This window comes from Canis lupus, chromosome 4 (genome assembly GCF_011100685.1).
Source record: "Canis lupus familiaris isolate Mischka breed German Shepherd chromosome 4, alternate assembly UU_Cfam_GSD_1.0, whole genome shotgun sequence".
Classification (NCBI taxonomy): domain Eukaryota; kingdom Metazoa; phylum Chordata; class Mammalia; order Carnivora; family Canidae; genus Canis; species Canis lupus.
The window spans coordinates 35,579,544-35,605,013 of record NC_049225.1 but is presented as its reverse complement, the minus strand read 5'-3'; the positions used below and the strand labels follow the sequence as shown (position 1 = coordinate 35,605,013).

Genomic DNA, 25,470 nt, shown 5'->3' with positions numbered 1-25,470 from the left:
CTGCCTTATAACCAGAGAGAAGTTTATCCATCAGAGTACTCTGGCTGAATAAAAATTGTAGAAGCTTCTCCAGATTTCAATTTTTAAAGAACGTTTCCAGAAGGAGATAAGATCTTCACTGAAAAGGTAAAGTAGTATACCTGGGAATAAATGGAAGCTTTTCTTTGCCACTATTAATTGTAGAGCACTTTTTAGATCACTAAATTGCTTACATGAGATGTAAAATCATAAGAAATCTGAGGAAGAACATTCAGTTATGATCGCCTACTATTTCAAATGTAGCCTATCTTCTTCTCTTAAGATGTTCTTCATCTTAGGCTCTTAAGCATTAATCATTTACCTAACTATAAATAGGTTAAATCCTTTTTGGTATATTTACCTTTTTTCCTTTGAAGTTGAGGGTACCAGGCTGCTCCAGGACCCCATAATACAAGCACATAATGTTGACCTTGGACCTGTTCCACTGTTAACATAACTTTCTTTTGCTTCTGTCCTCTATAACTGTATAGTGCCTCTGGAAAAGAAATATTTCAGCTAGCATTACTTAATCACACAGAACACCATACTTTAATGTCTGATGATAAATAATAGTAATAACCAAATAATATACTATCAAAGTCTTGTATCTTAATTATTTTATAATCTAAAATTAAGAAGGTGCCCCCCAAATATTTACCTGTCAGTACAGTGATATCAACGACTCTTAGTACTGCATGGACTAGTATGTCTGGCTGCAGCCGCTCCAATTCTACAAATTCTATGCTGTTCATTTTCTGAGGCTGCCTCTGAGGAAGATCTCTGAGATAGGAATGTTCGGAAGACACATATGCCAGTAAGTCTTGAAGTACAACACCATTAACTATACCGGAATCTAAGAAAGAAAAAACATACCTGTGTATGAAAGATGGCAAAACTCTACCTTCCTAACAACACAATATTTTCTTAGAAATGTATTTTATGTTGTAAAGTGTGATTAAAAGTAAAACATGCTTTCATTTCTAAAAATATTAACTTTTTCTTAAATGTTTAGGTGCAAAAATATGCTTGATATTTTTAACCAAGGGAATTAGAATTATTCACTGTCTCCAAAACAACCTGCCCAGCTCCCTTCTCTATTTTGTTAATGATAGCATTTTTCTATGAATTTTGGTGATTTTCTATGAATTTCAGTATTTCGGTGATTTCTTTGACTCCTCCACTACCCTGTTACACCCAGTTGTTTCCCTAACCCCTGCAGTCTGATTTGCTCTGGTCTCCCCCGACATCCCAACCGCTACTGTTCTTCCCCAAGACTCTTATGTTTCTCATCTGAAATACTCTTATGGGTCACCTAACTGACTCTTTCCCTGAACAGGCGTGCCTCTTCCCCACTTCTAAGCCTCCATCCTCACCATTATCACTGGCTGCAATGCTGTCATCCTCTCTGCCTCTCCAAATACAACACAGAAAAGCAATCACTATAGAGAGGCTCCTAGTAACTTCTTCCCCCAGGGCTTTTATCTCCAGCTCTCATTTGGCATTCAAGCGTGTGCTACATTGTAAGATTTCTCTTTTTTAAAAAAAGATCTTATTTATTTATTCATGAGAGACACACAGAGAGAGGCAGAGACACAGGCAGAGGGAGAAGCAGGCTCCCTGCAGGGAGCCCGACGTGGGACTTGGTCCCAGGACCCCGGGGTCACAACCTGAGCCGAAGGCAGACGCTCAACCACTGAGCCATCCAGGTGCCCCTGTAATATTTCTCTTGATTGTTAAATCAGATGTTTAGTTCTTTGGTCATTATATAATTTAAATATTTTCCTTTATTTTTTAATTATTTGTTTCAAATTTTTCTCATTTTTTGAGCTATACTTTACATACAATAAAATGCATAATTTTAAATGTACAGATTGATGAGGTTTGCTGATTAAATTTTAAATTCCCTGAAGGAAAAGGAAGTATATTTGAATATACAGTAGACTGTTGACCAAAATAAGATCCTAGCAAAAAGCACTTATGTACTTTTATAGAAGGTTGGGTCTATCTGCTGATTTCAGTAGGAATGAAACAAATGATTCTTCTTTCCTTCTCCCATTAATATTCTCATCCTAATGTATTTCTTGCACTAAAGCCTCATTATTCATTCACTTATCAGGAGACCATCCACTATGAGCCAGGCATTATGTCAGGTGCTAGGGATACAAAGAGGTATCTTGTCACGATACCCACACTGAAGGAATTATCGACCTCGAGATAGTCAATAACAAACACTGGGCTGAGGGGGTGAGAGATACATGTAAGCCCTCCTAAGAACACACAAAACCACCGCCTAGCCAAGTTGGAAGAGTCTTTATTGAAGGAGTATTTTAGCTGGGTTTTGGAAAAAATGTCCTAGAGTTTTCTAGGTAGTAGATGAAGGAGGGGGTATATTTCCAGGTAAAGAAAAAAGGGATCTGTATTCCTTTATATACTATAGATGCTTCTGGTAGTCTGATGAAGCATATGAATCCATCATCAGAATAATATTTTTAACAGCCTTATTGAGATATAATTCACATACATAAAATTCACCCTTTTAATGTGTATCATTTGGGGCATCTGGATGGCTCAGTCGGTAGAGCACACAACTCTAAATCTCAAGGTAGTGAGTTCAAACCCCATGTTGGGTGTGGAGCCTGTTTTTAAAAAAAATTTTTTTAATTAAAAAAAGATAGGGGATCCCTGGGTGGCTCAGCGGTTAGCGCCTGCCTTTGGCCCAGGGCGCGATCCTGGAGTCCCGGGATCGAGTCCCACATCAGCCTCCCGGCATGGAGCCTGCTTCTCCCTCCTCCTGTGTCTCTCTCTCTCTCTCTCTCTCTCTCTCTCTATCATAAAAAATAAATAAATCTTTAAAAAAAATTAAAAAAGATAATGAAGTGTATGATTTGTTTTTTTTTTAGTATTTCACAATGTTGTTCAACTATTGCCATCATCTAATTTTATAACATTTTCATTACAAAATCATATTTTGCAATACATAAAATAAGATTGCAAAACCAACCACATGGAAATAGAGCAATCATGTGCCTCATTAGTACATTTGATAACAAAATATAATAGGGTATGTAACAATTACCATAATTTCAAACCAGTGACAGGCATAAATTATATTCAAGTTATTGGGATGCCCGGGTGGCTCAGTGGTTGAGCATCTGCCTTTGGCCCAGGGGCGTGACCCCGGGGTCCTGAGATCGAGTCCTGAATTGGGCTCCCTGCATGGAGCCTGCTTCTCCCTCTGCCTGTGTCTCTGCCTCTCTGTCTCTCATGAGTAAATAAATATTTTTAAAAAAATATATTTGTTATCTTTGACAATTATGTGATATGGTGGCCAAGACACAGGCACTGCTGCTACTACTGTGCATTGTTGATGCACGATGGAAGCAGATGCTCGTATTCAGTTAGCTGTTGGAGAAAATAGAGATGTGATGCCTTCCCATCCACGTTCATGGACCCTTTAATGGGAGGAATCAATTTTCACAGACAAGAGTAGGAGGAACATTTAGGAGGCTAGCAGCCCCCAGCGGGAGACAATGAGTGCTAGAAACCAGGCGAGACTGTGGAAAGGGGTGTCAGACCTGTGAAAATAGTTTAGAGGTGGAACCCAAGGGACAGTGAGATGGAGAGGATACAGAAAAGATGAAAGATGGCATCAAGATTCCTTACGCAGCTGAGCGCACGGATGAAAATAAATAATAAATGCTTGAAGGTTTTTAGAACCTGAAATCTATTCTAGTTAAGACTACTCCATTGGTCAATGACTTCTATGAAGCAACGGTGATTATCACTGACAAAGGCAAGGAGCATAAGAGGAGAACAGATGGCGGGAAAGAGCAATGAGAGCAAGAGAGGAAGCGAGAAGACCCATTCGATTACAGCAAAACCCAGTTCCAAGCAGCTTTGACCGTGGCTCCAATTCGTCCACCAGACATCCTGATCCCTCTTTTGCAATATTCCAGCACGTGTGGAATCAAAATTCAGATGGGTTCAGATTCTGACTCTGTCAACAATGAGTTCTGTGAACTTGTACATGACTTCTCCGGGCTTCATTCTTTGTCTGCAACGTGGAGTTTTTTGGGGAAAATACAAAGATCTCTGATAGCAAATTATTTATCCCTGCTTTATCAGACAGAAGCACGGGATTACTTAGATTCCATCTAAAACAGTCTACTTCACAAAAACATTGTATTAACCTTTTTTTTTTTGTATTAACCTTTGATTTATACATTTAACTTAATCATTTCAATTTAATAATATTTAAGATAACTTTATGTCCTATCAAATTATCAGGACTAGGTTTGTAAAATACATAACACCTCACCATAATGAGGAAAGAGCAGAAGTCTTTTCCAAAAACACAACATATTGATCGGAGGTAAGAATGTTCTCCTGAATTGTAGCCACTTGCAAACACAAAAACAAAAACCTAACTAAATTGATGTATCCTTTCAGAAGAAAAACAATTACAGTATTCTCAAAGTATCAAGTATTTAGTATTCCCCTAAATCAAACAAAAAAGACTATACTTTAGCTACCAACCTGTGTAAAACAGGGCAATATAAATGTTAAGTATAAAAACAAAGAATTTAAAGTAACCTTCAAAGCTTCTCTAATTTGGGACACCTGGCGTGGCTCAGCGGTTTAGCACCTGCCTTCGGCCCAGGCTGTGGTCCCGGGTCTCGGGATCGAGTCCCCCATCGGGCTCCCTACATGGAGCCTGCTTCTCCCTCTGCCTGTGTCTCTGCCTCTCTCTGTCTCTCATGAGTAAATAAAGTCTTTAAGAAAATTAGCCTTTAAATACGTTGAATATTACTTACAACTCATTTAGCTCTATAGAAATAGGCTCTCCCAGATGTGGCAATACTTCAAATACTCATAATAAAACATCATTACACTTACATCTTTTCAAATGAGAAATTGCCTTTTCCATTTTGTTGCTTCCAGTTTCCAGGTAGTTGCTAACCCATGCCCCCCCCCACCCCCCCCCACCCCCCGGGAAGCACTTCCAGTAACCAGACCGCAGCACTCACGCCATCCCTTCGTCCTGGGCCTTGCAGAATCCAGTCCACACACTGCTTTCAACAGTTACTGAGGTTTATCTTGTCTTCCCCCCACCCTCCTGTGTAATTATTTTATTGTAATAAAATAGTAATACAGTTGGGTTCATTTGTCAGTGTTGATGTTCCCTTTGAGCTGCCCCCTCCACTACATTTTAGTTGGTTTTGATGGTTTTACAGTGGGGATGGGAAGCATCACTGTGAATCAAGGCCACACAAAGAGACCCACTCAGAGAAGTGTTACTCCCTCCCTTCAATGTTACCCTATTTCCATTCCCTCCTTCCTTCTGTCCTTTTCCTACCCATTCTCTGCAGGTAACTAGTTTCTTTGGTTTGTTTTTTTCTTTCCTGCATTTTTTTTTTTTTTCACAAATGAGGAGATACACATATATCTTATTCCTCCCCTCCTTCTTACACTAAAGATGGCATACTAGGTTTACTTTGTTGAGCTTTGTGTTTTTCACATAGCAGTATGTCCTGGAAGTCACTTCCTACCAGTTCAGAGCTCCTTTTCATTCTTTGTCACGGCTGCAGAGTACTTCACTGCAGGAATATACCACCACCTGATCAGTCACTCTGCTACGTAGGGGCGTTCTGATTTTTCCCAGGGTCTGGCAATTACAAGCACTGCCCTGAATAACGTTGTGCGTGTGTATTTTCTCATTGTTGTATCTTCAGGACAGACTCCTACAAGTAGGCTGGCTGGGCTGAAAGCTGACTAGATAGGTCATCCTGTTAGAGCGCCAAATAGCCCTCCAAGAGAACTGAGGCAATTCTCATGCCCGCCAGCAACGTACAAGAGGGCCTGCTTCCCCGCAGCCTAATCAACCGCATAGGCCGCCATATTTTTTAATTTTTGCCAATCAGATAGTGGGAAATGAGATCTCTGTGTAGCTTTCATTTGAAAGTCTCATGTCTTTTTCCCATTTTCCTATCAGTCCTTTGTCATCACTCAATTTGTAGGAGTTCTCTATATATTAGGAATATCAGCCTTTTGTCTAAAGCATATGTTGCAAATATTCTAAGTTGCCAGTTTTCTTTTGACCTTGTTTATGGTGCTATTGCTCGGGCAAAATTGTATTTTTCTATAGTCAAATTTATCAGTTTTTTTTTTTTTTTTTTTTTTACTGTTTCTAGATTCTGAGTAATAGCAAGTTTTCCCTACACCAAAATAATAGAGAAATTCATCCGTGTCTCCATCTAGCAGTTAATGGTTTTACTTTTTATATTTAGATTCTTAATCCATTTGAAATATATCCTTTTATCTTGTGTGAGATACTGTTCTAATTTTGTCTTCTTTCTAAATGACTATCTGGTTGCCTCACCACCATTGATTAAAAAGTTAACCTTTACCTCAGTGACCTCAGATAACATCTTTGTCATATACTAAATTATATGTATACGGGCCTAATTATGATCTTCCTATTCCACTGGTCTATTTGTCTATTTATGCACCAGAATCACATCGTTTTAATTATAGAGGCTTTACAGTTTAAAGCCTGTCTGGTGAGCGTGGTCACTCGTATGCTTACTTTTTCAATGTTTTCCTAGCTATTCTTGCATGTTTGTTTTTCCATATGAACATTAGTATCAAGTTGTAGATGCCATACCACAACTTCCTAATATTTTTATTAAGATGGCATTGAATTTATAAATTAACCTGTGAAGAACTTTACCATTATAATGTTGAGTCATCTTATCCATGAAAAGGGAATGATGGGTTTCCATTTGTTCATGTCCTTATTCTTTCTGGAGTGGTTACAATTTTTTCCTTATATAGGTTTTGCAAATTTCTTGTTAAATTTATTCAGAAGTACTTTCCTTATTGCTTTTGCAAATGAGTTTTTCCCTACACTTATGCCCTCTGTTTAGTGTTTGTATGTATGAAGGCTATTGTGTTTTTAATTTCATCTTTGACTGCCTGGAATTTTTCAGATTTATCAAAGCATTTGTGCATATAGTTTTTACTCTTCTTCACCCATTCAGATACCTCTTCTTATCTAGTTGTACTGGTTGGTAACTCTGTATATTGATGACAAGTAGCAGAGAAAGTGGACATCCTCATCTTGTTCCTTACCTTGATTTCAGTGGAAATGCCTCTAGTGTTTCTCCATTAAATAAGATACTGACATTAGGACTAAATACATCTATTTTATCAACACAGTACCAATTGTATTGTAACACTGTATTAATACTGCATTTATTGATACTGAATAAGAAAGTATCCCTCAATTCTCATTTCCTGGAGCACTTTTTATGGTAAGTGAGTGTTAAATTTCTCAACATCTATGCAGATAATCATATAATATTTTCTTTAGATTTATTAATATGATATTCAATATTCATGAATCCTCTAACATTGAATATACCTTTCCATTTCTGGAAAAAAATCTCACTTGATCATTATTTCTTTAATGTGGTGCTAGATTGTGTTTACTAATTTTTTTAGACTTTTTATTTAGACTTCATGCATCATATCTCATGTATAAAACTGGTCTGCATTTTTATTTGTAATGACTTTATTTGGTTTAAGGGTCAGTGTTATATTTGCTTTCTAAACGGAATTAGGAAGTTTCCTTCTTCAATACTATGGAATAATTTTTAGAGCATTGGAACCATCCGGTCTCTGATGGTATGGGTAGAGTACTCCTGTGAAACTGTCTAGGCCTGGCAGCTTTTTTGTACATTAGTTCTTTAATAATTGTTTCTATTTCTTCTATAGAAACTGGTCTGTCTAAACTATATCTCAAATCCACCTATTTCTCATTATTTCTACTGGCTACCCATTACCACTCAGCCTCAACTACTATAATAACTTCCTAACTCCCTGATTCTGCTCAGCCCTTCACAACCAGATCTATGGTATTCTCCATCTTTCAGAGCATTCGTCCTCACCCGCAAATATTATATTTGCATGTCTGTTTAGTTTCTACCTTGTCTGTCCTCCCGCAGGAACACCAGCACCATGACGGCCAGCACCAGGCGGACGCTGTTCACCACTGTACCCCCAGTGCACAGAAGTGCCTCAAACAACGTCAACACTTAATACGTATCAACTGGGTAAGTGAAGAAGAACTCCACTTTAGGTATTTTCCGAGAATATGTCAGTGCTGATTTCCAGCTGACCAGCTTCCCTAGAACAGAGGGAAATCTCACCCCTTCCCAAACACCACACTTCTTTTTTGCTTACCCTGCCTTTCTTTGAGAATTCTTATTATTCATGGGTTGGAATTCCATGCTGTATCTTCCATATGTGCCTTACAACTTTCTTGTTATTCTAAAGAATCTCTTCCTTAATCAGTGTCTTTCTATATACCAATAGCTATTTTTCTGCGACACCATTTCACTATTCTATCAAATCTATTCTGCTTATTTCTTCTCCTGTTAATACTACTATATGGTTATTTTGTATTGCATACAGTTTCAATGCCCCATGTTCATTCTCTCATTTAATCCTCATAGCAACCCTATGAGCTACACATATGTATTTTACTTCCCATTTCACAGATGGTACAGTGAGGTTAATTAAGTACCTTTGCTGAAAGACATAGACTGTGGAAGTGGTAGGGCCAGGATTCAAATCCTACTCTATTTGACTAGCAGGTTATACTGTCTCCCTTATTGTGTTTTGTTTTTTATTTCTGGGAGGAAAAGACAGCAGCTGGGCTCTACTCTGAATAGCTTATTTTAAGAAGAGAAATGGATGTCAGAGAAGGAGAGTAGTCTTGCCTCGCAGTGGTGGACTGAAAAACAATGATACGGACCACAACTGTCTGACTGCAAGGCCCATGCTTTTCTCATTAGCTCAAGGGTTCCTAACCACAGGCTGGGAAATCCTACAGAAGAACTTCAGAGATCCTTGGAACCATCTGGAATTATATGCAAAATTTTGTGCTTAGCTCCCTAAGTCCGTTTTTCTGCAGAAATGGCCCATAGCTTCTCAAAGAGAACTATGCCTCCCTAAAAGGCTAAGGACCATGGTTCTTATGTGGACTCTAAGAAAAGTATGAAAATGGAACCTGAACCCCAATATTTCTCAAAATACTTATGATTTACAATGCACAAGTTTATTTTTACAAATTCTATTTTTTTTTAAAGATTTTATTTATTTATTCATGAGTGACACAGAGAGGCAGAGACACAGGCAGAGGGAGAAGCAGACTTCCTGTAGGGAGCCTGATGTAGAACTTCTCTGAGGACCCCGGGATCATGCCCTGGGCCCTGGGCCCTGGGCCAAAGGCACACGCTCAACCACTGAGTCACTCAGGTGTCTCTATAAATTCTATTTTCATTCTTGCTAAAGAAAATAAACCAACACTGGCCAGCTAACCTATTTAGAAAACATTTTGTAAAACTGCCATTGTAATTCCATTTTCTAGTATGCGTATATACTTTAAATACTAAGAAATTATCATATTTAAAATGTGTCTTACAATCTTCAGGCTGGACAGATGAGTAACTCCCAAGATTTAATAACTGACTGGTAAATGTTGATTGTAGTATTGTCTCACCAACCCAATGATCTTCGTGAACAGTAACATCTAGAAAAGAGAAAAAAAAGTTCTGATTATGTCATAAATTCCTTCACGTTGTAGTTAACTTAGCAATTGTAGCAAGATATTATCCATGTCTCTCACATGCCAGGCAAAAAAACTTCACAAGGGTTAAATGATCTGCCTAAAGACACAAAATAGTCAAATAGCAATAACAAAATTGCTTCTGTATATTTGAGCAGTATCAGTATGGAAGCTCACTGCTCCACAAAGAATGGTTTAATGGCTTTGTTTACATAAAAGAAATGTTGTAATGTCTATTTTGAGAAATTAAAAGGAAATCATTTAGAGCCAGGAAGCAAAGCAATGGTTCCAAAGCAGTAGTGCCTAGGAGAGTAATATTTAGTATGCATTTATCTCTTCTGCTATAAACACATAAGAATATAATATAAGGCATTCTTAAGGGAATTCGATTAATTTTTTTCCCCCTCAAAAACATGGTAATCTTCATCTCTAGATGTTAAAAGTGAAAGATTCTGGAAATTAAGGAATACTTTCCAATAGGAAAAGGAGAGTTGTATGAACTGAGATGCACTACAGAAGAATCAGAGAGTGGAACTAAATATACTAACAGGTAGAAACAATTCCAAGTAGAGCAAAAACTGTTAAGTTAGAGACAGAGACAGATGGACCCCAGGCAGGATATAAGCAGTGTAAAAATTGCTAGAGGTATACAGATATCCTAACAGCAGCAAATTTTTGAGATAGTAAGAAAGAAAAACAAGGATGCACAAATTCCAAGTACTTAGTTCCAAATTTTTACCCAAACCATACCCAAATAGTTGTAATTTGTTAGTTCAATGGAATTAGCCAGGTCAGTTTAAATGTAAAGTCATCCTGAATTTCCACCTCTCCCTCCCCACCCTTCTGACTACCTCTTGAGTTTCCCCACAGCCCTGCCAATACTGTTTTACACTATACATTCCTCTCTCTCCTAGCAGGTCCCCTTCCCACCTCGAATCCATTTCCCCAGTGCTAGTGATTTCTCAAGAAAATTAATGTGATCCATTTACTTGTTTAAGAAACACTCAGCGGCTCCCCACTGCCTGGCCAGGAAGAGCTAGCATAGCATTCTAGACTCCTCATAATCTGACCATCAGGATGCCTGCTCATCAGAACAAATTTCAAGGAGAGACTTTGGAAATCTAGGTTGTAAAACCTTTGTTCAGGTGAGTGACTTGCTAATCACTGGTGATAGGGTGGAGTAGAATTCACGGTCCAGCCTTTGCCTCCAGGCTCTCCCGATTCTCACTCACTGATATGTCCCAGAGTGTCTCCTATTTGTTCTTGAAAACCTGTAGTTTTCCAGTTAAGTGCCGCCAGGTCCTCTTCAAACTCTGGCCAGACAGTCCTCCCTTACAGCACTTCTCCCTTCTATTGCTCCAAGTATGATGGCAAAATGTCAAGTATATCCCTGAACATCATGTGATCTGGAATATATCTGGGCAGAAAGATGTTCAATTCTGGGGTGTATATCAGTAGATAGTATGAGATATCCCATGTAGAGATATAAGAATCTACAATTGCATGCTGTTAATTAAAATGGAATTTCATCCATAAATTCCTATGTAAATGTAATTTCAGAACTAGACAATGGAAAAGTATAGATTTCTCTTTTTTCCATGAAGTTTCCATCTGTCACACAAAAACAAAGGAAACTTATTCAGAAATTGGTGAACTAGGGGCAGCCTGGGTGGCTCAGTGGTTTAGCCCCTGCCTTCGGCCCAGGGCCTGATCCTGGAAACCTGGGATCGAGTCCCACATCGGGCTCCCTGCATGGAGCCTGCTTCTCCCTCTGCCTGTGTCTCTGCCCCTCTCTCTCTCTTTCTCATGAATAAATAAATAAAATCTTTAAAAAGAAGGAAGGAAGGAAGGAAGGAAGGAAGGAAGGAAGGAAGGAAGGAAGGAAGGAAGGAAGGAGAAAGAAGAAAGAAAGAAAGAAAGAAAGAAAGAAAGAAAGAAAGAAAAGAAAGAAAAGAAATGAACTAGATAGAGAAAGAAAGAAAGAAAGAAAGAAAGAAAGAAAGAAAGAAAGAAAGAAAGAAAAGAAAAGAAAAGAAGTGAACTAGATAGATTTTTTTACCAAGGAAATAAGGCAAAACAGAAAAAAACTGATTTTTTAAAAAAGATGCTCATCAAAATAATCTAAATACCCTATAACAGAAAAATGGCTAAGTAAAGCAGTAAGTCACATGATAAAAGGTTACCTAGTTGCTAACAACTGCATGGACACTAGGAAAAAACACAGGGATGGCAGGTTTGAGTTTCCACCTGTCAGGTAAAGTCCTCCTGTGAGGCTCACACAATGACAATAACCATGGTCCTGGGCCTGGTTCTCTCCTGATAGTCTGGGAATCTGATTTTGTCAGCACCCCAAAAATAGATTTCAGTTCTGCAACATAAGCTCACATTAAACAAGTTAATGAGACAAACAAACAAAAAACAGAACACAATTATTTAAATTTACAACGAGGCACTGATTGCCACAGAAACATTTGCAGCAGAGTCTCATGTAGGCGGTCTTATACCTGGGAAGCCAGATCGTAAGCAAAGGGCTGCCCGGTGGGCACTGAATCAGAATAGAGGGAGCTAGATGAACTGACTTTCCAACAAATAAGACATGGTCAGTGGGCGGGGACTGCGCTGTGCTGTGATTGTCGGCTACAATCCCACACACCTCTCTATGAGAAGCTGCCCCTGACAATCTTACCTACACACCGAAGGTGTTCTAGACAAGGCCTTTGTTCCCCCAGCAAACCACTTGGTAGGAACCACCAGTGACTGCCTTATGTTTTCTTTTTCTAAGCTTCTAAGGCCCACCCACCCTTTTTTTTTACCACATTCTTTCTTTAGATATGTTATTGAGCTTAATCAGCTTCCTCCCGCCTGGGACTCCTTAAAATGACTAGAATCTCTGTTCTAATACACTGTGTATTTATTTTCAATTAATGAAGAACATGTACAAAAAAAAAAAAAAAGTTAGATGTCTTAGGTCCGAAAAAGCAGCAGGATAAAAACTGTATGTTCTATTTATGATTACAACTGTATAGTAAAAATATGGGTTCTGGAGTCTAGGTTGAAATCCTGGCTTTGCCAGTTCCTAGATGTGTGAAACTGGGTTTACTGCTTTACTTTTCTGGATCTCCATTTCCTCAAAGTGAAAAATGGGGGCTAATGATCAGTACCTTCTTCACAAAGCTATTGTAATGAACTGATATACATGTAAAGTTTAAAACAGGGTTGGACACAAAGTAAGTTCCCAATAAATACCAACTAATTATATATGTATGTATACACATTTTAAGGAGCAGAGGGAAGATAACTGGAAGGTAACACTCCAAAACTCTACTGGTGGTGTTATGAGGTTGGTTTAATATCAGCAGTTTTCCCTTTCCATATATATTATTAAAATATGATTTTAATAATTAAAAACACAATAGAAAGTCTCTATTGGTCCCCTCAACAAGAATGTGATGTGTACAGCATTATCAGGGATTAAGTAGTAGAAACCCTGTCCTTTCATCCTAAGACTGCTAATATAGCTCAGGAAAACACTTAAAAAATAAGACATCCGTAGACAAAACCTAAGAAAACAAATAGCCTGATGATATGACCTGAGTGCTGACACAGTGAATGAAGGGGAGGAGCAGCCAGGGAAGGCTTCTCAAAGGTGAGTGGAAAGAAGGGACAGAACCAAGAAGGCTAGAGCAAAGGCCCAGAAATGGCAGGGACACGGGATATGGAGCGGTGGTAATTAGGAGACCAACCAGGATACTGGAAAGGGATGGATCATGCTGGCTCCCACATAGGCACACAGTAAAAAGGCTTAGAGTGCAAGGGGGAGAAGCCTACAGCTTCAAACTGGCACTAACCCGTGATGACCTTACCTGTGAGCAAAATTATATCTCCGGGAAACACTGTAAGTGCCCAAAATGCTGCAGTCCTCCACAGAGAGACCTTCTTCTTAATTCCTGACTGGTCAGTTACCGCAATTGTTGCTAAAGGCACTTTACAGCCAGAATTTGGTCCAGATTTTATATTTATTTCTTTCACATGGCATGGAGATAATACCATGACTAAACAATTATACTTCCGACTTTTAGAATCACAATTTTTTATTAAAGATGTTTTTTTAATGCCCCCAAACTTCCCATCTCTCTGGTTCTCTGCTGTAGTAGGATCTCCTGCATTGGAAACCAACTTAATTTTCTTGAATGGTTGGAGGACTCTGGGCAGAGTTTTGGAATGGCCCAACTTCTCTTCAGGGATCCAACTTCTTTTAACAGAACTTTTGTGGAAGGTATTGAGTTGGGAACACAGCATTCCTGAGCCATATGGCTCAATGCATACATCACTGGGTGGCAGTTCATCTTTAAAATTGAAAAGCTCTTGAGATCCTGTATTTTCTTCAAGACCTTTATCAGGTTTCATGTGAGTGTCACTACTTTTTGTTTCAGGACAAACAGGACTAAAGAGTTCAAGGGAATGTGCTTGGTTTTGTCCACTTTCATATCCTCCTGCAGAGTCATCATTAGGCTGAATCAAATTATCTTCAATTATTCTTATTTCCCTGTGACTTGCCTTTGGTTCGCTCTCCATGTTTACAGTCCCTTTATTTATAGAGTTCTGTCCTTTAGACTTCCTTTGAGATAAAAAAGCAACCTGGCTGGAAGTCATTATACTAAGAAATTCAGTATCAGTAGATATTTTAAGGTCTGTGACCTTTCTAACAGCTTCAGACCTTGGCTTATCTTCTGTCTCCAAGGAAGAGAACTCTGGACGCTGGTTTTGTACCTCATGATGCTCTGTTGGTACATACTTCGTCCCAACAGCTCCTGGCCCTACATTAATCTGTTCTGTACTAGAGACCAAATCTAGTTTAGCTGTACACTTATGATCTAACTGAAAGAAGTTTTTTTGAAAGTTTTGGCCAAATGTATTTGACTGATCTTTATGCTGTTCGTCTGTAATTTTCTTATCTTCGCTGAAAAGCTTTTGATACTTTTCGTCTTCAGTTAAATGCTGAGCCTTGCCCTTAAATCCACATATTTGCACATCGGAGCTAGTTGTATCACTCACCCCCGAAGGGGGACTCTTCTCAGATTTTACGGTCTGTGTTTCAGAAATACAATGTATAAAGTCTTCTTTCACATGAACAGGTTCACTCATAGAATTTGTTGAAAAATGAGCATTAGGAAGATCTGGAGGGCCATTAGCTTTTAAGACTTGATAGTCTTCAAGAGTTTCATCCCTCAGATGTAAAGAGTGTTGATTGTATGACAGCTGAATTTTTTTCCAGGGGTTCTCAGTAGACATTAAAGAAGTTCGTTCCTGTGATACTGTCATGTTCAATGGACCAACTGGAGCACCCCAAAAAATGTGGACCTGAGATCTTCCACTCATAGTTTCTGAAAAATATTAAAATGAATTTTTTCTCAGTAGATCTTTTATATATTAATATTAACTTAATAATATGCCAACAGCAAATGTAATATAAACTATGAATCAAAAAAATAATTAATAAAGGTTATATTGGTATTCCATTTAACTACAAAATTCATAAAAATATAAGAAATCATAAGAAAACAAGAGCCCCCAAAATCCTCATCTAAAGACTCTCTTCAATAAATTATATGAAATACTGAAAAAAAAAGACAAAAAAATAAAGCTAAGTATACTAACATCAAATGGCATTTAATAACATGTAAAGGACAAGTTAGTAGAGAAGGAAAAAGAAAGCATTTGTTTCATTGTACTATAGTCACCTTTAAATTTCCTGTTTTCTTTACTCTGTAGATTATTTCAGTAGCTTTGGGGCCTCCTTCCTTTAACTGTGAACCCAATTCCCAAGACCAAAATAGAAGGCTTGAACTGGAAGGGAGAGAAAATACAAAACTGAGAGTTGAGGTTCTCTTCAAAATGTAGAAGTGATTGTGTCATCTGTGCTCACGCCAATCTGTGAGCACAACTAGGAACTGCTTCTGTATTTTAAAATCTTCTCTGCAATACAAATAAAAAAATTAAGAGTAGTCATTTTGTAATACATGGATCAAAGAAATTCGTTGTGATTTAAACTTTTTGTCATTAACTATGGTGCCTGATATAAGTACACCTAAGTAAGCATCATATTTACTGAAGCTAAAAATGAGGAATCGTACCACTATTTACTTCATTATTACTGACTTTCAAAAGGAATTTATGAAATAGATCTGGCCCTAGAGCTTGCTAAGAACTTTTTCACAGTGCTGCAGGGTCAAAAAGACAGATAAAGTTCTCGGCCTGAACAAAAAGGAGAGGAAAATAGTGAATGTAAACTAATACTTTAAAAATAATGTACTAAATCCTACAGACTATAAACAGGAAATGACCATCTGCTGGAGAAGAGAGCTGCTGGGGAAGGCAAGCGCTGTGGCTGAGAGCATTTAAACAAAACAAACAGTGTCTGTAAAAAGCAGAGTTAAGCAAAACCATGGCACAACTAAGGGCTTTTGATCAGAGTACAGGGTCCTTTGTAAAAAGGTAAGGTTTCAAATCATAAAAAGTCCATATGGAAGTACAAGGAGTCTAGAAGTACACAGAAAGGAGGAACCAGCAAGAAATGACAACTGTAATCTCCAGTCCTTCTTATCATCCTTGAGGATTTGCTCATTGTCACCTTTCCAAATCTAATAATCTATCCGACTATAATTCTTGTGATTCCAGTATCAGTGTGGATGATCCTTCCAATTCCCTGGCTTCTTGGCTCCTTGACCTTCTCTCCTCCTTTGATTATATTTCTCCACCTTACCCCAGTTACCTATTCTTATAGTCACATACCCTCCCCATTATCAGTAACTGCATACTTTCCTAAATTCAATTTTAAGCTTATTAGTTTCTACCATTTTTCTACTTACTCCCTCTAAATGCACTACTCCAGCAATTCTTTCAACATACAGGACCTACAACTAATCGTAGGGACCACATTTTTACAGCTTCATTCTTCACTTCCCTCCTTAACCAGCTTAGATCCTGTGGGCCAAGGTTAAAATCACTCTACCATACACCACTAATTCCACTGCTCTCCTCACTAAGGTATCTGCCCAGCTGAACTCAACCACTGGTTGAATCACCACCTACCCTGCAGTAGCCCAATGGCTACAAGTAACTAGAAAAAAAAATACACTTTCATCTGAAAACAAATCTCATTTTAAGTTCATGACCACTAACCTCCAGGTGATACCCAGCAATCATCTCTCCCTGTCCACTCGCTAAGTTAACTCTTCCATGCCTCTTCATTTTTAAATCTCCAGCCTCTCTTCCTTGATCCTGGAGTACAGCTGGTGACCATGTTACCCTTTCCACTTACAACCTCTTAGCAACATACCTACCAACCCACCTTGTCGTATTATACACTGTGCCCACCTTCCTGTCACTATGGATGAACTGTCCATGCTTCCCTGCAAGGCCATGTCTTCCTTACTTACATATTAGGTCTTATTCCCTTTTTCTTCCTCAGGTTCCAACAATTCTCCCCTTCTCTCCTACGTGATTGATTTTTCTCTCTGTACTGGAGCATTCCATCAACATACAAACATGCTGTTATTTTTTTCTCATGTTGTTACTCAGCTCCTTTGCCCCTCCAACCATTCTGCTCCTCTCTGCAGCAAAATTCCTTGAAAAAATTGTCTATGCTCCTTCTCCCATTTTCTCTTAAACCCACTCTTGTGGAGCTTTGGTCCCAACCACTCCACTGAAATAGCATATTCCAAGGTCCCCAGGAGCTTCCACACTGCCATGATAAGTCAATTCTCCATTTTCAGCTTACACAGCCTATCAGCAGCATTTGACACTGCTGACCTTGCCGTCCTTCTTAAACCCTCTATCATCTGCTTTAGGGATACTACACCTTCTTGATTCTCATTCCACGTGGTACTGCCTCACCACGTGCTCTCTCTCGGGCTCCTCTGCTAGCTCCTCATCTCCAGAACTCTGTGCTCAACAACCTGTCCTTGAGTCTCTAAGCTCACTCCTTAGGTGACTTCACTCGGTCTCAATACCTTCTCTGCGCTAATGACTATCACCCATCACAACCTCTCCTCTGAACTCCTGACTCCTTAACCAACTGTCTACTTACTCTTCATTACCACAAAATGTCTAATAGGCAGCTGTACAGAAAAGAGTTAACACAGCAGGCCTCAGACTACTGTCCTTAAAAAGGCTGGCTTGCAAGGTGAGCCTGGGCTGGCATCTAGGAATTTAGATTCCAGGAGGATTCCCACCATTCCTTGATAAGAGTGGCTCACCCTGCCTAACCTATCTATGTAAACAATGTTATGATGAACACTTGCTTTCCTTCTGAGAGGCTGGGACTTTGGTATGTTATACAGATGATAGGTATGTGACCAGAACTCCTTAGAGAAATGGCTGATTTCAGGTCTGGAGCAAGAAATGTATAAGGTGAACCAGAAACATCATACCAGAAAGTAAGAAATCTATCAAAAACTTCTAGGATGGTGTCAAAAGAACCCAGAAGCCAGCTTAAAGAGGTTCCCACTGGCCAAAGTTGAACAATCTGAGCATCATTTAGAATGATTATTATAATCATTTGGAACACACCAAATACGTTTAAACCCAGGAGTTCATAAAGATAACTAAAACAAACTCACTTAGTGATCACCTTGGGAGGACATTAGTGACTAAGCAATTGTTTTTGCTTTGTTTTGTTTTGTTTTTAGCAATTGTTTTTAAAAGCTGGTGAATGACGGGAAAGAAACTCTATCTTGTCTTTCTTTACTAAACAGTATCTCAAGATGACCAACTATTGGAAGAGAAAAATCTCTCTTTACAGAGGTATCATGATGTTAAAAAAAAAAAAAAAAAAAGAGGGGCACCTAAGTGGCTCAGTCGGTTAGGTGTCTGCGGCTCAGGTCACGATGCCAGGGTCTTCAGATAGAGCCCTGCGTCAGGCTCCCTGCCGAGCTTCTCCCTCTCCTCCCTGTTTGTGCTCTTCTATCTTGGTCTCTCTCTCTCTCTCTTGCTCTCTCAAATAAATAAATAAAATCTAAAAATAAATAAATAAATAAAATCCTTAAAAAAGAAAAAAGGATGATCATGGGAGACTTTTTAAGCAAAAGAAGTTTAGAACCTAAAAGTCCATAAAGAGGAGAATGGAATATTCATCATGGGATATTCAGAAACAGATATGGCAGCAAAAAGAAGTAACCGAGAGTTATTTGTCAACATGGATACATCTTACAAATACAAGTCCCAATGCTGGGTTTGAACTTATGGCCCTGAGAGCAAGACCTGAACTGAGATCGACAATCAGACACTCAACTGACTGAGTCAACCAGGTGCTTCACAAATACAATTTTAAATGAAAGAAACAATTTGAAGAATATATAACTTTGGGTATCAATATATTGAATTTTTTATATTTTTATAATTTGAGCATAGTTGACACACAGTGTTACATTAGTTTCAGGTGTACAACTTAGTGATTCCTATTCGACAAGTTTATACATTATGCTATGTATACATAGCATATATGTCCCTTAAGGGGAGGAATGGAGAAATAGGTAAAGAGTACACAAAGGGCCTGAACTGTGCTGAACATGTTTGGTTCTCCTTATATTGTTCATATATACTTTATAATATAAAAAAAAATCCTAGGAAGAAAAACATTGAGAATGTCATTAAGGATGATTCTTAATTTTTTTCTATATTTTAAAAAGTTTTATTGTGATGAATAATGAATATGGATTATTTTTGTAATAACCCAAATCTTTTTTGCTTGGTAATTCAGGCTTTTCTTTCACAACCCCCAACTGAATATGATGGTCCAATAGCTGTAGAACAATGGACCTAAACCTAACCTTGCACAGCAAGAGCTGAGCACAATGACGGCAGTTAGTGATGCGCAAGCAGCTAAAACAAAGACAGACTGCAATTTTCAAGGTTTATAATGGTGAATTACTAGTATGGAAACAAATTCGTGGTAAGTTTAGGTGTCAAGTTTTGAGGACGAGGCCTCCCTAAGTACTGTAACGACATACCTCACCCTATCTAATCCTCATAGAAGAACTCACATAAGGCCTAACAGGCGCAGCGGGTCAATCAGCATTTTACCACTTATGTCACTTCAGATTGGCCACCAGGGGGCCCCCGAACAGCAGAGCCAAACCCCCGAGGTCAGAGGGGCAGTCAAATCAAGCACCAGAGGACTAAACCAGGCTGACAGGCAGGTGACAGTACTTATATTTAAATCAAATGCATAAAATTACTATGATAATGACCAGCCCTCTCTCAAATCTCTGGGTTTCTCTCCAATGGTTTCTTCCCTTTAATCTCAAATCTTTAAAAAACAAAACAAAACAAAACAAAACAAGCTTATATCTTTCTTTGTTCTTCCTGTTTATTCTTCAACTCACTTAAATATGGCTCTTACTCCACATTTTGCTATCACACTCTTTCCTACGAAAACCAATGCCCTTTTACAGCCAAATCCAAAGGTCAGTTTTCGATCTTGATCTTACTGCCATTTGACACTTTATAAATCCCTCTTTCCTGAAGCATTCTTTTTTGATTCGGTGAGAGCATCAGTTTGGAATTACTTTGTGCTTAAGAGACAGATAACTGTTGGTTTATTCATTTAATAATTCACATAACAAATACTTAGTGCTATTTGCTGGCATTATGCTAGGTAATGGGAAGTCAGTGATAACAACAAGGAGCTTTAAGGAGCTTAGAGTCTAATGGGAGCAATAAAATGACAATTATAAAATAGTAATATTGAGCTGCCACAGGATTAAATGCAGGGTGTCCCTAGAAGGCAGGAGGTGATGGCAACCAACCAAAGTAGAAAACTGCCGATTATCTGAATTTTTCATAGACTCTTTGGACTACAGTTAGTAACAAAAATTTTGAAACTAAATTTAAATAAAATCTGAAAAAAAGGAGTGCGATACAGCCCCCAAGTCCCCTCCCCCCCATCTCCCCAGCACAGGAGCCAGAAAAGCAGCTTTGGCTGGCTGGCCCAAGAGACACACAAGCTACAAGTAATCTCCAGAACGTTTACAGAGAATATAAGACACTCACTGCTTCTGTGTCCTCACTTAGCCTCTTCTCCTAAATGCCCTGCAATCAGACTTCTATTTCTTACCTCTGTTAAGACAACGTGAAGTTCAAATTGTCAAATAGGTACTCACAGTACTGGGCTACCCTAACTGTAAAACTCTTTCTCCCTCGTTTCTGGAAGGCTGTGCGTTCAACCATTTTTTTTTTTCTACGTCCTTGGTTCTTCTTTCTTTCTTCTTAGATCATCTCTTCTTTTGACTCCACACAACCCTGCAGATTTTCACTAATCTCATTCATTTAACTATTGAATATCCAATTATGCTTTACCAATCTATACTTAACCAACCACCCTAATGTCAGACACACTTCTAGTCTCACTATGTTTGATACAATCATAGTAGATAAAAAAGCAATATTCTATTTATCCTCTTTATTGAAGGCAAAATCTGACTAAATGACCCTGGATCTAAATGGATTACACAGTTCTTGGGCTCAATTCTAGTAAGGTTTACAGTTACAAGGCCATGAGGCCATAGGTCCTCAATTTTCAGAGCCCTGTGTGCCCTCTAGATAGAGGAAGATGGGGAAGCACACAGGGTGACACAGAGTATCTTGAGAGTTCAGAGAAGATCTCCCAGGACAAGAGATGTCTGAAATCAATTAGTTCTATAAAACACAAGGTTATCTGTCCCTAATTGTTATTTCTGTATGCCTTTACTTGTCTAAATATACACCTCTAAGTGTATATTTAAGTGTGGAACTTCCCACCCATACATCAAAAAATGGACAAGAAAGTATGGTCCTGTTAATTCAAAAAAGAGGAATTTTCTTAAAGGTCTTTATATCTATGGCTGCTGCTATGAAATCCTGTAACTGACAGAGGAGTTGTGAACGTATGAACAGGGAAATAGGATGTGGTGAGGACAGGGGGAAACAAAACATTTATCAAAGCAAATACACAGACTGCAAAGTTAAGTTATTGACAAGTGATAAATTGCAATGATTCTAGGATATGTTTTGAGTGAACTCAGAGGGTTAAAGCTCATTAAGATACCAGATGAAACTTGCAAGTACATACCCATTACCGTAGTTAATAATTAGCCAATTTCTCAATCTGCAGAAGGCCACTTCAGTCAGAAAGACCAATACAACCATAATCCTTTATCTTTAGAGTGGTCAGAGTCTGATGAATGGGTCAAAGATTTATAAAAACAGGATGAACTGTATCAGCAAGTTTTGTCTTGCAGAACACTGCAACTAAAAATGCTTATTACAAAATATATGTGGTTAAAAGAGAGTGCCTTCTCTGCCTTCTTACGAACCTATAAAACTCACTGTTATAATGCCTTTCCATGTCTATTTTACCCAAAACACTAAGCATCATAAAGTTATTCAATAGCATTAAATGACAAAATGAAGAGGCAAGATAGGGTTGTAAATGAGAAGCATGGGTTTCAGGGTAGGATAGATATGGGTTCCAACTCTACCGCTTACTAAAAATGTGAACTTGAAATTGTCGAAGCTAGGTGATAATTACCTGGGGCTCATCATTATTATTCTTGCTACTTTTGTAGATATTTTAAAACATCCGTAATAAAAAGTTAAGTTTCTTTACCCGTCAAGTGAGAATTATGTTTATCTGTCAATTGAGAATAACATCAGTCCCGTCTTACAGTGTTGTGAGATGGGCACACAGTACTCACTCAATAAATGTGAGTTTCAAACCTTGGAAACTCTACACACAACTTGGTAAGACAAACAAAAAAACCAACCCATTATATTTCCTCCAAGGTTTTGTTTTTTTATGTGTATTTTTACATAGTTGCAACCATAAAATTGAAATAATTTTATATTCTGCTTCAGTGGTTTTACAGGGCCACCCTTTTATGTCAATCTGTAATCTTCCTAATCATTTTTAACACTCACTTAATACTTTAATGATGACTCTAATTTAGTTAACCATTACTCTCCAATTCATTAATTTGTTTCTAACTTGTCATTATTATAGCCCTTGCTGCAATAAATGGTTTGGGGCATTCAACATTACTTTTCAATTATTTTCTGGTGGTAAACTCCCAGGTATGAGATTATTGGGTCAAAGACATGTCCATTCTTACGGCTCTTAATATGTATTATCATGTTGTTTGGAAAGGAACTGAACAGTTTATAACACTACAAACAATAGCTAAGAGTTCCAGCTTGATACCAATTTGTTAGCATCCGAAAAAAATAATTTTACTAGTAAGGGTACTGAGCTACTTTGCTGCTGTTTCATTTGCATTTCCCTAGATATGTCCAAACAGGAAAAAAAAATAGTGAATTTTAAATTACATTTGGATGAATATCCTTAATATATAAGGAGTATGCAAGCATGTGCATACATGGGCATGCAAAGTAATAAAAAAAATGGGGGAAGAAGCCAAGCAGGTATATATAGCACTGAAAAAATATATGCTTAAAAACAAATAAAACGTGTACTCCTAATAACCTGAAAAAAATTTATAAATTAGTGAGAAAAGATTTCTACCTATCAAACTATCAAAGATTCATTTAAAAGTTACAAGGGTGCAGGGAAATGACTTCTACCCAAAGAGTTTTAAATTTGTAAAGCCTGTCTGGGGGATGATATGGCAATGTATGTCAAAAGTCTTAAAATTCTGCATCCCTTTGGCCCTTACAATTACACTCCTAAGTTTAACCTAAAGGAAAAAAACCTCATATACACTCTCACTGACTTAGCTACAAAGATATTCATAACAGTAGTGTATAAAATGTTAAAAAAGAAACTGAGGACAATGTGCATCTATTGAGGTCTGTGGAGTAAGTGATGGCATAGCCATACAAAGGCAAACTATATAGCCACTAAAAATCATGAAGATAGGGCACCTGGGGGCTTAGTTGGTTAAGCATCTGCTTTGGGCTCAGGTCACGATCCCCGGGTCCTGGGATGGAGCCCACACTGGGCTCCCTGCTCAGTGGGGAACCTGCTTCTCCCTCTGCCCCTCTTACTGCTCATGCTCTCTTTGTCTCTCAAATAATAAATAGAATATTTTTAAAAATCATGAAGACATAGAACATATAAAAAATTTCCTCAATATATAACAGGGAAACTAGAGAAAATTGCATATGGAAAGACTGTATTTTATATTTTAAAATATAAAAATTCAGTATTCAGTTTACCACTATTTACCTTGAAGTTAGAAACCATTTCCCAGGATCCCTGGGTGGCGCAGTGGTTTAGCGCCTGTCTTTGGCCCAGGGCGCGATCCTGGAGACCCGGGATTGAGTCCCACATCGGGCTCCCAGTGCATGGAGCCTGCTTCTCCCTCTGCCTATGTCTCTGCCTCTCTCTCTCTCTCTCTCCCTCGCTCTGTGACTATCATAAATAAATAAAAATTAAAAAAAAAACCATTTCCCTTCCTATGTAAGAAAAAAATGTGTTCTCCATGGTAACTGATACAAGTGGTGGCGAAAAAGTAATAGCTCTTTTATGCTTTAGCCTCATTTAATCAGTCCAATCTGTCATTTTCCGTCATTGTGCTAAGAAGTGACGTGGAGTACTAATAACCTACGTATTATATACATTTGCACTGAATTCTACTCTAAAGAATCACCAAGAGCTACTAAATGCTAGTACCTGAATTTCCCATTTAAAATGACAGAACAGTGCCACACTTTATGTGACCTATGAAAGGATAAAAGATACAGTATTTGTCCTAAAAACAAAAGCAATTGGAGTTTAAAGCTATTACTTTTTCTTGTAGCTAAACTAACAGCTACTAAAAACAAACCCGGGAGCAGACAATTGAGTCCTTAAATCACCTTGCATAACCTTGATTTCTTTTAGGACACTCTGGTTTTCACGTGAGGAATGTCTTCCTGGGGCTGCGGCCACCTGACGTGGGGCAGGCAGTGAGCCTGCAGTACGCTGGGAATGTCCTTCCCACGCTCTGTTCCAGCATGGGCCTTTCTTCCAGTGAGGTCCAAGCCTTTAAACAGGAAGCGAACCTTAATCTACCTGCTTTTTTACCATCAGAAGATAGTGACCAGGCACTTGGATTTGCCCAGAAGAGTCTTATTTTAAACGTGCTATCCTGGTGGCCTGGTCAGTAGGGTTCCCTCTCCACTCTTCCAATGTCCCGGTGCAGAGACGTTATATAGTCACCGAGTTAAGAACCACACAGATACATGAATAAATGTTCTATTAGTGAAGAGTGTGCCTCTTACTACATTTCGTCAGAAACATTATAATAATAGGGACAATTTAAGGGGGATCCCTGGGTGGTTCAGCGGTTTAGTGCCTGCCTCTGGCCCAGGGTGTGATCCAGGAGTCCTGGGATTGAGTCCCACGTCAGGGTCCCTGCATGGAGCCTGCTTCTCCCTCTGCCTGTGTCTCTGCCTCTCTCTGTGTCTATGTCTCTCATGAATAAATAAATAAAATCTTAAAAAAAAATACGGACAATTTAAGGGAGAAAGGAAACAACCTGTTCAGTTTTCCTGTACATTTTTTAAAAAGATTTTTCATTTATTTATTTTGAGCAGCACATGAGCAGGGAGGAGCAGCAGAGGGAAAAGACGAAGCAGACTCCCCGCTGAGCAGGGCGCTGACTTGGGGCTTAATCCCAGAACTTTTGAGATTCTGCCCTGAGTCAAAAGCAGATGCTTAATGGAGTGAGCCACCAGGCACCCCTCCTGTACAATGTTTTAAATAATGAAATACTAATTGAAATAAGGTTGAACAGTATCTAAATATTGCAACATGCATTTAAGAATCTCACAAAAGAGATAGG

General features: G+C 38.5%; 1 protein-coding gene and 1 long non-coding RNA gene across 12 annotated transcripts in view; one reads left to right on the top strand and one right to left on the bottom strand.

Annotated features, from left to right (window-relative positions):
• The window catches only part of SHLD2 (shieldin complex subunit 2), a 77,517-nt gene that overhangs the window by 16,933 nt on the left and 35,114 nt on the right, over positions 1-25,470 (bottom strand). For 8 of the 10 annotated variants that reach the window (XM_038534538.1, XM_038534535.1, XM_038534542.1 and 5 more), the window contains 5 exons: positions 15,391-15,496; positions 13,513-15,033; positions 9,506-9,613; positions 677-871; positions 380-514 (listed from right to left, as the gene is read on the bottom strand). In XM_038534538.1, the coding sequence (XP_038390466.1) occupies positions 380-514; positions 677-871; positions 9,506-9,613; positions 13,513-15,028 (1,954 nt within the window). In that variant the 5' untranslated portion in view covers positions 15,029-15,033; positions 15,391-15,496. Of the gene's footprint in view, positions 1-379; positions 515-676; positions 872-9,505; positions 9,614-13,512; positions 15,034-15,390; positions 15,497-21,758; positions 21,832-25,470 lie in introns of those variants that run through there. The other 2 variants (XM_038534540.1, XM_038534541.1) reach the window with 2 other exon arrangements.
• On the top strand, positions 18-24,892 carry LOC102153522. 2 transcript variants are annotated; one of them, XR_005358089.1, is made up of 3 exons: positions 18-126; positions 8,025-8,132; positions 24,528-24,892. It is a non-coding gene; the product is annotated as an uncharacterized LOC102153522 (long non-coding RNA). The 2 variants fall into 2 exon arrangements; XR_005358088.1 differs by lacking the exon at positions 24,528-24,892 and adding an exon at positions 14,925-15,168.